The sequence below is a fragment of the Leptonychotes weddellii genome, chromosome 2 (assembly GCF_054177405.1).
Source record: "Leptonychotes weddellii isolate Sample4059 chromosome 2, ASM5417740v2, whole genome shotgun sequence".
NCBI lineage: Eukaryota > Metazoa > Chordata > Mammalia > Carnivora > Phocidae > Leptonychotes > Leptonychotes weddellii.
In genome coordinates this window covers 175527727-175540260 of record NC_138370.1, presented here as the reverse complement: position 1 = coordinate 175540260, position 12534 = coordinate 175527727, and the positions used below count along the sequence as shown (strand labels likewise).

Sequence of the window (12534 nt, the reverse complement as noted above, 5' to 3'; positions counted from 1 at the left end):
CTGGGTTCCAGATTTGGGGAAGGGTCCCTCCCTTTCTAGCATCTGCCCAGCCACTAGCCCCGCTCAGGTCTCAAAGTGTGCCTGCTTGGGGCCCTGCCATGGCCTCCACACTGGGGTCCCTGCCTCCCCTCTGTCTGTCCCTCCGCCCCGCTGCCCCCTGGCATCCATGAGAAAGTACAAGCCGCTCAGCCTGGCTGAGACGGTCTTCACAGTCTGCTCTCGTTCCTTCCCTCCTTCACTCATTCATTCATTCATTCATTCATTCAGCTGGGCCCTTTAAGCACCTCTGCGGGCCTGGCACAGGGCTGGCACCGGCGGCTTGGAGACGCAGTGGCTCAGACTCTACAGGGCTCTGCACCTAGAGACACTGAAGTATGAGGATGCCCCGCCCAGGGCCTTTCCTACCCTGGGGAACAGCTCTCTCCCTCCTTGGGACACCCACTGTGCCCGGTGCAGCTGCTCTCCTGGACCCCCCCGCCCTGGCAGCCGCTTGATGTGAGCTCCATGCGGGCAGGGGCTGGGTCTGACTCCTCCACCTCCGTGGGGCCAGGTGCCCGGCCCAGAGCAGGGACAAGGCGGAGGATGGCTGGAGTTAGACGAGAGCCTAGTCCTCGCAGCAGGGCCACAGCCGGCTCCCCGGTGTGCCCTGCACCTCTGGGGACTTAGGAGGGAGCCTGGGAGCAGCTTTGCCACGTGAGCAGCCTCCTCCTGCACCCACCCCTGCCCTAGACACACTGCTCCCAGGGAGACGTTCTATGTCTAAGAAACAGAGAACAAAGAGAACCCAGAGTTTATCTGCTCTGTTTTCTCTGTCTCAGTACACCCAGTTTCAAGGGGACTTTCTGAGTGTTATCTGTGGGTATGGCATGTGTGCTGGACAAAAATGGATGTTTCTGCCAGGAGGGGACAATGACGGGGAGTATTTCTAACGACAGTCACTGTGCTGTTGCAGCTAGTGTGGGTCTCAGAGTTCCTGCAAGGATGATCCAATGATTGATTTCCATGCAAACAGCTTAGAGACAAGGGGACATAATCAGAATAAGTTTGAAAGATCACCTCTGGATAATCTTCTGTTTTTAAAATAACAGCAGACAGCTCTGTCACACTGGAGTAACTGGGCTGGACTTACCAGCCTCTGTACAGAACTGCAAAACTCTACATGAAGCAATTGTTTGGGGGCATTGGGGCGCAGTCTGTGTGGGACTAAGACCAGGACCACAAAGGCAACGGAGCCCACAACCACCCAGCTTTGTGCCCGGAGGCAGTTCCTGGAGAGATGAGTCAGGAGGCAGTGATACGAGCAGCAGGGGCTGTGCTCTGGGGCGGGGGGGAGCCACACAGAGCAAGCACAGAGAGCAACATGGGGGCACCTTTGAGCCTTTCACTGAACACAAAGCCACATAGGCATAGAGGACATTTCACAAGGTGGACAAAGGATGGCTAGATTGTTGTAAGCTGAACGGTTCCTGGGGCTGGGAGACATTCGAGTTGTGACCAGGTTGTTGCACACCCAGGTACACAATGGGGATGCCAAAAAAGTCGTGCCTTATTGGTGGGACTAAAATAGCCCTAGAGCAGGGGCGCCTGGGTGGCTCAATTGGTTAAGCGACTGCCTTCGGCTCAGGTCATGATCCCAGGGTTCTGGGATCGAGCCCCGGGCTCCCTGCTAGGCAAGGAGCCTGATTCTCCCTCTCCCTCTGCCTGCTTCTCTGCCTACTTGTTCTCTCTCTCTATCTCTCTGTCAAATGAATAAATAAAATCTTTTAAAAAAATAAAATAAAATAGCCCTAGAGCAAAGGCTACAAGCAGCTGCTGAAATGAAGTACAAGAATAAACCCCCAAAAGTTTGCACTGATCTGCAAATGAGCTAACTGCCTGCCAGAGCAAGTCCAGCACTCTTCATAGGAAGACGGAAAATCCAGCCCTCAGCAACATAGCATCGGCAGTGCCCAATATCCAGTCGGATCTTACTAGTCATAGAAGCTGGGAAATGAGACCCAAAGCCAGAAGAAAACCCAGTCAATAGCAATAGACCCAGAAATGAGAGTGATGTGAAACCAGCAAATGGTGGCTTTGAAACAGTATTGAAAATATGCTTAGGTATTTAAAGGAAAATGTGAATGTAAGAGAAGTCTTACAGAAGGGATAAAAAGAAGCCAAATGGAAATTCTTGAAATGAAAATGACAATTTCTGAGATGACAGATCCCTTCAAAGGAATTAGCAGTAGATTAGGTATTGCAGAGGAAAGGCTTGGTGAACCTGAAAACATAACAACAGAAACTATACAGACTAAAGCACAGAGACAGAAAAGACTGGAAAACATGAAAACAGATTCAGGGATCTGTGGATAATGGATCTTTCTGCCTGTCTGGGCTGGGAGGGGGAAACTCTGGAGGTAAGGGAAATCCAAATAATTGAAGAAATAATGGCTGAAAATTTTCCATTCTTGATGAACACTATAAACCCATGGATCCAGGAATCTTGATAAACCCCAAGCAGAAAAAACATGACAAACCTACTAAGTCCCTCATAATCAAATTTCTGAAAAATAGTAATAAGAATTCTAACAAGGAGCAAGAGAAAAGACCCACATCATATACAGTGGAATGAAAGAATGACTGCAGACTTCTTACCTAAACTATGCATCCTAGAAGACAATGGAATGGCATCTTCAAAAAGTTATAAGAAAAAAATCAAACAATTTCATACCAAGCCAAAAAAAAAAAAAAAAAAAGGAAGAAAAAGACTTTCAAAAAATGAAGGCAAGACCTCTAAAGACTATGGGGTTTCTTTTTTGGGGTGATGAAAAAGTCCTCAAATTGATCATGGGGACACATACACGAGTCTGAATACACTAGAAACCGTTGAATCATACACGTTGAATGGTATGAACATTATGTACAGACATACCTCGTTTTGTTGCACTTCACTTTATTGAGTTTTGCAGATACTGCATTTTTTACCAATTGAAGGTTCGTGGCCACCCTGCATCGAGCAAGTGTGTCGGTGCCATTTTCCGACAGTCGTTGCTCACTTCATGTCTCTGCGTCACCTTTTGGTAATTCTCACAATATGCCAAACTTTTGTATGATTATATTTGTCATGCTGGTCTGTGATCAGTGATTACGACTTGCTGAAAGTTCAGATGGTGGTTAGCATGTTTTTTAGCAATAAAGTACTTTTTGTTAAGGTATGCACTTCATTTTTTAGACTTAATGCTATTGCACATTTAATGGACTACAGCATAAACATCACTTTTCTATGCACCGGGAAACCAGAAGATCCATTTGACTTGCTTTATTGCAATATTTGCTTTATTGCAGTGGTCTGGAACTGAAACTGAAGTATCTCCAAGATGTATGTGATTAGAATAACATGAATAAATGTGTCCCCCCTGCAAAAAAGAAAAATGAAGGCGAAATAAAGACTTCTGTAGACACACAAAAGACTAGAGAACTTATTGCCAGCACACCTACATGACAGTAAAATTAGAAGAAGAAAAATGATGTCAAAAGGCATCGGTAAAGTACAGAAGCAAGCCATCAACTGGTAGATAAGATATATCTGATGAGGGCCTGGCATCCAAAATACATAAAGAACTTCTACAAGTCATCAATAAGAAGATAAACAAAAACCCTATAAAAAATGGGCAGAAGAGTTCAACAGACACTCCACAGAAGAATAGACATGAATGACCATAAGCACACGCAACAGTGCAGATTAAAGTGGTGGACTACCATCATCTATCCAGAATGGCTAAAGCTAAAAAGGTGGGTGATGACAAGTGTTGGTGAGGACATGAAGCTGAAGGAATGCTCATGTATTGCTGGGGCAAATGCAAAGTGGTACAACCTGTCTGGAAATCAGTTTAGCAGTTTGTTTGTTATAAACATAGAGTTAACCTATGACCCGGTGATTCCACTCCTAGGTATGTATGTACCCAAGAGAAGTGGAAACACATGTCCATGGAAAGACTTGACACCAAACGTTCTTAGCATTTTTATTTGTAACAGCCCCAAACTGGAAAGAGCCCAAATATCTTTCGGCAGTGAATGGAATCATGTTGTCCCTCATCTGTCCAGTGGAGCACTACTCCACCGTAACAAGGGGCAAGCTACTGATGCACACAGCCATGTGAGTGAATGTCAGGGGCAGGACGCTGAACCAGACATCAAAGACTACACACGATGTGATTCCATATGTATGCAGTTGCAGTTCTAGAAAAGACAGTTCCAATCCACAGTGACAGAATACCCACCATGGTTGCCTGGGGCCAGGGGTAGTGGTGGGGGGGTGATTATGGACAGTCACAGGGGACTTTCTGCAGTGGACAGAATGTCCCATATCATGACTGTGGTGTTGATAACATGAATGCGTGTATTTGTCAATGTACATTTCAATAAAGTTGAACTAGCAAAATAATAGCTATCATTTATTCAGCCCCTCCTGGTCCCAGGCAGTATGCTAGAGCTTTCCATGCAGTTTGTCTGATGGATGGATGGATGGAAGGGAGATGGATGGATGGATGAATCGACGGATGATGCGTGGATGCATGGATGGAAGGAGGGATGGATGGAGGGATGATGGAGGGATGGAGGGATGAATAACAACCCCATGAGATTGACCGTACCTCAGGTATTACCAGTCCCACTTTACAGGTGAGAAACAGGACTCAGACAGGGTAAGTAACTTGCCCTGGGATCCATAGCCAGAGACCCTGTCAGAGCACATGCAGGGAAGGTGAGGACCCCCCACTCTATGCCAACACCCCACATTCCCAGGTCAGCTGTAAGACTCTAAGAAGGACCGGCAGAGCAGAGCATTGGCCACAGGTGATACAGCTCAAGGCATTAGCTGCAAGGCTCCAGGCCCAAGAAGCCAGGTGCACACGGCTGTCTCACAAGCCTGGGCAGGTGGGCCAGCTCAGCCTCTATTTGCCTGGATGAACACCAGCTGTACAAGGTGGGGGCTAGGGCAGGCTCCGTTGGGGGGAGGCATGCTCCCAGCTCGGGCCTGGCCTGGGGCTGGTGTGACCCGGCAGGCTGCGTGGGGAGGCCAGGCAGGAGGGGGCGCTGCATTAGGCCCCCCTGGAGGCCTTCAGTCATTCACTTGTTCACTCACTCATTCACTCATTAGCAAGTACCTACTGAGTGCCCGGATGCTCCATGGATTGTCAGCCCTGAGAAGGCAGAGGGGAGACATGAAGTTTTAACCCGAGGAAAGGGCATGTCCTGGTCCGGAGAATGCTGCAGGCTACTGCCCCAGAGCTCAGGTTCTCTGGCTGGGCTGAGCAGGGGAAGGAAAGTGGCCCCAGGGCAGCTGGGAGCTCAGTGGCAGCAGGTGGCTGGGATGGACACCGGCAGGACACTGAAGTCGGTCTTCCAGCCCCTGACTGCAGGTGGCCTGTCCCTCGCTTGCCGACGGGCAGCCACCTTACCCATCTCCCAGGCACCAGGGGGGGACATCCTTGGTGCAGGGAGGTGAGGCGGCTCTCTTCTGCCTCCACCCAGCCTGCACTGGGGCTGGGACTCTCTCTGGATGCAGAATTTCAGCGAGTGCCCAAAAAATAAGCGATCAAGGTAAATGATATTTTAATGTGGTATTTAAAAAATTAAAAATTAGTGCAAAAACATCCATGATAAGCAAAATGCCAAACTTAAATAGAGATGGATATAACGTGCGATACCTTGTTGTCTACAAGGCCTGCTTGTACAAGGCACTGACTTCTTAGAGGCCCGAGTAGGTAAATAAATCATGGGGCTTTGGAGCCTGAACGGGTCTTGGTTTGACTCTGGTTCTGACATGCATCAGCTGTGCGTCCTTGGAAAAGTTAACTATTGTCTCTGAACTTCAGTTTTCTTACCTATAGAGAAAAAAATGAAGGAAATTCCAGCTTGGACAAATGTCCCGAAGTTATTACATGAGGCATGCATGTGGGGTATCTACCGTAATTCGTGGCACCTAGCACACAGTAGGTGCTCAGTAAATGCTAGCTGTTGCCATTGCTGTTCAACTGATATGGACAAAGCATCCTGGGTGGTCAGAGGAGGCAGGGGGGAATGGAGGAGGGGGCGGTTGAGGCTGCCTGGTTCGTTGCCACGTGCCAAACACGGGGCTGGCCCTCACTGCTCCTCACCAGGGCCCTGCCATCCTGCCTGTTTGTGCAGTAGAGGACCGAGCCAGGACTCACGCGGCAGGAACGCAGGGGGGCCTGGGTGGGGAGGCCCTGCATCCTCAGCCTGTGGCACCTGTCCCCACAAGGCCCCGGGGGAGGTGGTGGTATACTGGGGGGGTGTCTGGCCCCTCCTGCCCCCACCCAGGAGAAGAGCCGGAGGTGATCCTGGCTGGTCATGTGCTGTCTTGTTGCAGGCTGCCCTTCCCGCCGGGGGACCGAGTGACCTTCAACGGGAAGGAATGCATGTGTCAGAAGTGCTCCCTGCCCAAGACAGCGGGCAGCAGCGTGCACCTGTCCCAGGGCCTCTGGAGTAAGTGGGCACCGAGCGGCGCGGGGGTGGGGTAGGGGCATGGGGGGCTGGCCTCCTCAGGGCCCGGGGAGGGGCCTGACCCCACGGACCCGAAGCAGAAGCGGTGGGAGTGAAGGGTGACTGTGGACGACAGACACAGGAAGGGAACCGGGGACAGAAGTTTTTAGGGGGCTGTGCCCTCCAGCCTGGTCTAGCCGGCCTCCTCCAGGAAGCCTCCTGGCCTCCTCTGGTCCTCTCCCCGACACACACACACACACACACACACACACACACACACATACACATTCAGCTCCACAGATAATTCTAGACCTTCCAGAAGCCTTTTGGGGGAGCCATTAGGAGAGCACTGAACTCTGGGCTCCTGAGGTCGAGAGCTCCTGGGTTAACTGCTCCAAGCCCTGGGAGCAAGGCCAGGGTTTGTATGCAGTGGTACTCAATAGATGCTTGTTGGATGCAGAAGCAGACTGTCATGGAACAAAGGTGGGCTGGAGTGTCGCTGAGGGTGCAGGGCAGCAAGAAAGCAAGGTGGGGCAGGCAGGAGCCTGCCTTCCGCGGCTTCTGCGGCTCTTCTGGGCCAGACGTGGGACGCGGGGACCGGGAAGGGGGCCCGGAGCTCCAGGGCCCGCTGCTGCCAGGCTCCCCGGGCAGAAATGGAGTTTCAGAGCCCACCCTGCGTGCCGTGGTCATGGTGTACCCCAGTGCTGGGGTTGCATGCCCCTCGACAGAGGAGGGCTTTCTGCTGACCTCCAAAGCCAGCCCCTTGCTCTTAGTTCATTCCCTGTCCCCGTGAAGCACCTTCTTCCCACCTCAGGTGTTGTGTTGAAAGTCTCTCCAGAGGAGATTGCACCTGCAGCCTTCTAGAAGCTCAGGGCTGGCCTCAGGGTCTGGGAGTAGTTTTGCTCTGTGAAAGGAGGCAAAGTCTTCATCCCCTGGGGAGGCAAGCTAACAGCAGTGCTAGCTGGTCAGGCTGTGGCTTTGGGGCTTGCTGGGAGAGCCCTCCATTCAAAACTTTCTCTCCCACTGAGGATGGGATTGCTTGAACTTCTGAGAATTTGCTTTGCAATCAATACTGTTATAATTAAATCTGAAATAGTAATCAAAAACTCTAACAAGCAAAATCTAAAAGGGGGGTGAGATTAGTTTGAACAGTTTGTCCAGAGCTCCCCGGCAGCCTGAGTAAAAAGGGAAATATGCCTGAACCCGGACTCATTGGGAATATTGTGAGTTTTAAAAGGCTCTGACCTTTCCAAATGTAAATTTATTTTAAAATACCCAATTTACCTTTCCAGAGGACAAATGCTCCCCTGACCCTCAGATGGTCTAATAATGTGACCTGCCCCCTCTTCTGGTCCACAGTGAGACTCTCCAGCTTAGCACCTTTTTTGTGCCTAGAAAGTGTTAAACATTCATCACCCGTTCTTGGTTCCTGTGTGGATGTCTTCAAAATCTTCCGAGTTCCTGCTTCCTTTTGTGCCCAGAGCAGCCCTGCCAGGCAGGAAGCCTCTGCTCCTTCTATAGGTGCAGAAGTGCCCCGGTCTGGTGGCACGGTGACTATGGGCCAGGCGCCCCGTGGCCAGCTAGAGAATGGTGCACCTGAGGCTTGAGCCAAGGCCTTCAAACCCCAAAGCCGGGGAGCTTACCCTGCTGTGACCAGATGTTTTGGAGGAGGTGGCCTTAGTTCTGAAACTTGACACAGAGGTTCAGGTAGGGGGGCATTGAAGGGAAGGCACTACAGAACAGGGAGAAAGTGGAAGGTGCCGTGGGCAACCACCAGACCCTTGTGAGTGGACAAGGGGGGCTGCTGTGTGGGGACAGGGAACAGAAGGAAACGGGAGAGATGGAAACCAGAGGGCCAAGCCATGCCAAGGAGTCCCAAGCGTGTCCCGGAGGCAACGAGGAGCCGTAGATGGTTGTTGAGTGAGGGATGCTGGGAGGAGCCTGACAGTGTGGTTTGCCTGCAGGTTGCGGGGCTGGGGAGGGGCCGCGGCCCCCTGCAGCGGGGTGCGAGGAGGAAAGCCGTCCTCTCCTGGGGCAGCTGTGGAGGTAGGAGTCCAGCTGGAGTCCTGGGCCCTGAGCGTCCTTCAGAGTCCCTCTTCCGCTCTCTGGCCCGGAGCCTGTTGCTTAGGAACAAGATAAGCACTTGGCATTGGACGCCCACGCCATTCCATCCCTGGAGGAGCACACCCTTCCTTCTGAGGCTTGCACAAGAGTGTCTGCCCTGGGCCGCCTCCCCCACCACCCGGGGGAGGGTCTCCTCCCCAAGAGGGCTTGTTGCTTCTCCTCCTCCCGGCTCCCCTTCACTGGCCTCCCCCAGCCTCCTGCTCTGACCTGGTTGCTGGTCTCGCTGTCACAGGGCAGCCCTCCCTGGGGGGCCTGGCGCCATGACATCAGGGGCAGCTCTGGGCCTGGCTGCCCCAGGTGAACCCTCCCAATCACCCCTGTGTGCCCTGGGCAAGCTGTGTCCCCTCTCTGGGACTGGGCATGGGGTCAGAAGTGCGTGTGGGCATGGAGCAGGGCGGGCAGGATGTGGGGCCTCGGGGGCACAGAGTGGGGAGCAGCTTTGTCCAAGCTGAGGGGCCCTGGGGCCTGTTCTTGGGCTTGGCCACCCGTTCCACACCCACCCCCGCTCTGTGCTTCTCTGGCTGGGGCTCAGCCCTACCAGGCATAGATGGATTCACACCCAGAACCTGGGGTCACCCTGGAGCTGAGGCCTGGAGGCCCCTCCAGAGTCAGCAGGAAGGGGGCAACACCAAGGGTCCACCAAGGGTCTGTGGCCCTTGGAGCTTCTGTGTCTTCTTCCCTGAGAGAGGCTCCCCGAAACCCCTCGCTGGCCCACTCCTGCCTGGGAAACGGGGCAGTGAGGCTGTGAGGTTATATGCCCTGTGGGTTGTACGGCTGGGGGGCACCTGCCCTGTGGGGTGCCGCAGCCCCCAGGAGCCAACTCCCACTCCCGGCCGCCTTCCAGCCGTGCGCCTCACGCCCCCATATTGCATCAGGGGCGGGTTTCTCCGGTTTAGCTCAGAGCCCCAGTGCGTGGGGCACGTTTGAACACGCTTTTTCTCTCCCAGCTGCTCCCGGCTCTTCCACTCAGTTTGGGGATTTCAGAGAAATGACAGGCCCCGCTCATAACATGTCAGCATTTTCACGTTTTAGACCTCAGTGGGCTCCATGCTTTCCAAAGTCAGTCTCAGATTTGACTCAGAGCCCTCCCCTGCTCCCCGACCCGGTTTGACCTGGAGGGCAGGGGCGAGGGTGAGTCCCACCTTCCCCAGTTCACAGCTGGGGCGCAGAGAGGCCGCCCCACATGTCCTGTGTCCCACACAAGTTAGTGGCAGAGCTGGAGATCCGTGCCACATCTGCTAGAGGAGGGAGCACTCTGGGGGAAACAGGAAACTGTTTGGAACTTTCTAGAAGGGCCGTGTTGGGGCGGCAGCCCAGGCGCATCCCCGTTGCTGTGATGAGCCAGTCCAGGGTGTGTGGGTGAGCGGGCGGATTCCCACGACCTCTGCCCCAGGCAGTGGGGACACACTCCTCCGAGGACATGCCCTCTGCTGATGACTGTTGGCGTCAGGACTCACGACAAGACTCTGTGCTGTCCTTTGCAAAGCCCTGCAAAGTGATGCTGAGCTCCAGTTGTGTTTAGAAAGTGATGATTGCTGTTTCCACGACAACGGTCCTTTGTGCATGTTGCTCTTGCCTCCGAGGTCAGGGCTTGCTGTTCGTGAGACTCTGCCCCAAGTTCGCTGCGATGAGTGAGGGGCTGGGGCCGGGTGTCAGGTCCACATCCCCCTGCAGCCTCAGCTGGCATGCTGACCCGGAGCCTCTGGGCCCTCCCCTGGGGCCGGGCAGGAGGCAGACTGTCCCGTCCAAGGTGTCCTCAGATGGCTACCGTGGGGCATTGGGCCACCGGGTCTTCCTGTCGTGACAGCGTTCGGCCTCGTGTGCATAGAGTCGGCTATCAGGCATGCCCGTGGGCCTGTGGCTGTTAGCTCTCCTCAGCCCCGAGACACGTGTGTGAGCCTGGACCATTATTATCCCCACTGTGCCGAGCACAGAGACGCAGCGTGACTTGCCCGCCGTCACACAGCGGGTGGGGCAGCCTGGCTCCAAGGGCCGTGTTTCTAACCACGGCTCACCCTGCCTCTCCACCAGCCCCTGGCGCAACGTGGCGTAGCATGCTCCTCCGCCTTGTCCCCAGGAGCCAACTCCCTGTACGAAGGGAGTGTACGAAGCACGCTAAGGCTCCGAGCCGGGTTTCTCGACTCTGGCACCGTTGACAGCTGGGGCCAGATGATTCTCCACTGTGGGACCATCCCGTCCGCTGGAGGTTGTTGAGCAGCATCTCTGGCCTCGGCCCCCAGGTGCCTGGAGCATGCCCCCTCCAGCTGCGACCATCAGAAGTGTCTCCAGACATTGCCAAGCGTCCCCGGGGGAGCGCAGTGGTCCTCGGCTGTGAGCCAGTGACCTGGAGCTTACGGAGCGAGCCTGCGCTCAAAGCCAGCCCGCTCGAATCCAGAATGGGCGCGTTGCGTTGTCTCTGGGCTGCTGGGACCGATGGAGGTAGCGAGTTGGGAATGGGGTCTGGATGCCTCCTGAACTTGAGAGGGGCGGGCATTCTCTTGGTCCCCGTTCATTCACTCACGCATGCATGCCTTCGGCAGGCGTCCGAGCTGCCAGCCCACGCTGGGCCCCCAGGGTCCCCAGATGAACAAGCCACCCTCTTCCCTCGCGGCCCTGGATCTCGGAGTATGGTCCGATCTTCGGGTGGTTTCCAGAGTTGCATGTGGATTTGAACAGTGTGAGAATTTAGGAAAGCCAGAACTTGACCAACAGTCTTGTGGGCGTCAAGTATTTTCTGTTCTTAGAACAGTATGACACTCTGTCTGCCGAGAAGGGCAGGAGCATGGGTCAGAGGAGCATCTCTGGAGTCCTGCTGTGCACCCCGCCCCGAGCCCTATCCCTTTCCCCTTCCGTCCTGGTGGGCGGCACCTCCTGGCGCGGGCGTGGCAAGTGTGGTCTTCGCCTTTTGTCATTTAATGGGACCGCTCACCCCACCAGTGAGGAAATGGGGGCCTGCAGAGGACAGAGCTTGTCTCAGTGTGACCCCGAGAATGGTGGGGGCCAGGACTGGTAGCCAGGCCACATTCTTCCATCTTGGGGAGCGGGGTCCCCACTCTGCCTGCGAGCCCCTGGGCTGAGCCCGGGACTGTAGTGTTGCTCAGGGGCTCCTGTGGGCCGTGGGGGGCTGTTTGCCAGATGACTTCACCTTGTCTCTGCTCCTCAGGACCCTGTGGGGGTCCCCGAGGCCCTGCCTGTCCTGCCCCCGCCACGCGCAGACACACACACCCCCCGCATGCTCACACAGACACACAGGGACGTGCTCACACACATAGTCACATAGACACACAAACACACACAGACGCACACACAGACCCACTCCCACAAGGACACACATTCATGCAGAAACACACGGACACATTTGCACACACAGACACAAACACACGCACATATGTGAATAGTCGCATGCACACACACACACACACACTCTCACACTCAGCACACTCAAACATGCGCACCCCGGGCAGGTCATGCCGCCGGTCTCTGCACCCGGGGTTCCCCTGGCCTGCTGCACCCCATCATCCTTCAGCGCAGGGGACACTGGCTGTGGGGGCCCTGGTGTGGCCGCCCACACTGGAAGGCCTGGAGGCAGCTGGGCCGTGCCAGGACCCGGAGGCCCAAGTGCTAAGGCAAGGGCCTGGGACCCAGGGGCTGTCGAGCAGGGATGGGCTGGTGTGGGGATGACAGTCAGGGCTCCAGAGCAGGTGGGGGCCCCGGGATGAGGAGCATGCATCACCTGGGGGTGGGGTTCGCCAAGGGAGGAAGCCCCGAGGCTACCTGCCTGGGGCCCGGCTCCGACGTGGGCTGACACTCGCAGCAGAACACGGGTGGGGGACTGGGCGGTCTGTGTCTGGGATGCGGCACAGACGGCCACAGGAGGTCCTGACGAGAGTGGGCCAGGAGGGCTTCCTGGAAGGGGCATCCGGGTAG

General features: G+C 54.9%; 1 protein-coding gene across 15 annotated transcripts in view; it reads left to right on the top strand.

The window, feature by feature from the left end:
* Positions 1 to 487: 487 nt before the first annotated feature.
* Positions 488 to 12534, top strand: part of ABLIM2 (actin binding LIM protein family member 2) — a 92930-nt gene continuing 80883 nt past the window's right edge. For 5 of the 15 annotated variants that reach the window (XR_014143117.1, XR_014143119.1, XR_014143125.1 and 2 more), the window contains exons 1-2: positions 489 to 3771; positions 6371 to 6486. Coding sequence is in view for 1 of the 15 variants with exons in the window: in XM_081812677.1 (XP_081668803.1) it covers positions 3647 to 3771; positions 6371 to 6486 (241 nt within the window). In the remaining 14 variants the exon portion in view is untranslated. Of the gene's footprint in view, positions 3772 to 6370; positions 6487 to 12534 lie in introns of all 15 variants that reach the window. The other 10 variants (XR_014143127.1, XR_014143123.1, XR_014143124.1 and 7 more) reach the window with 5 other exon arrangements.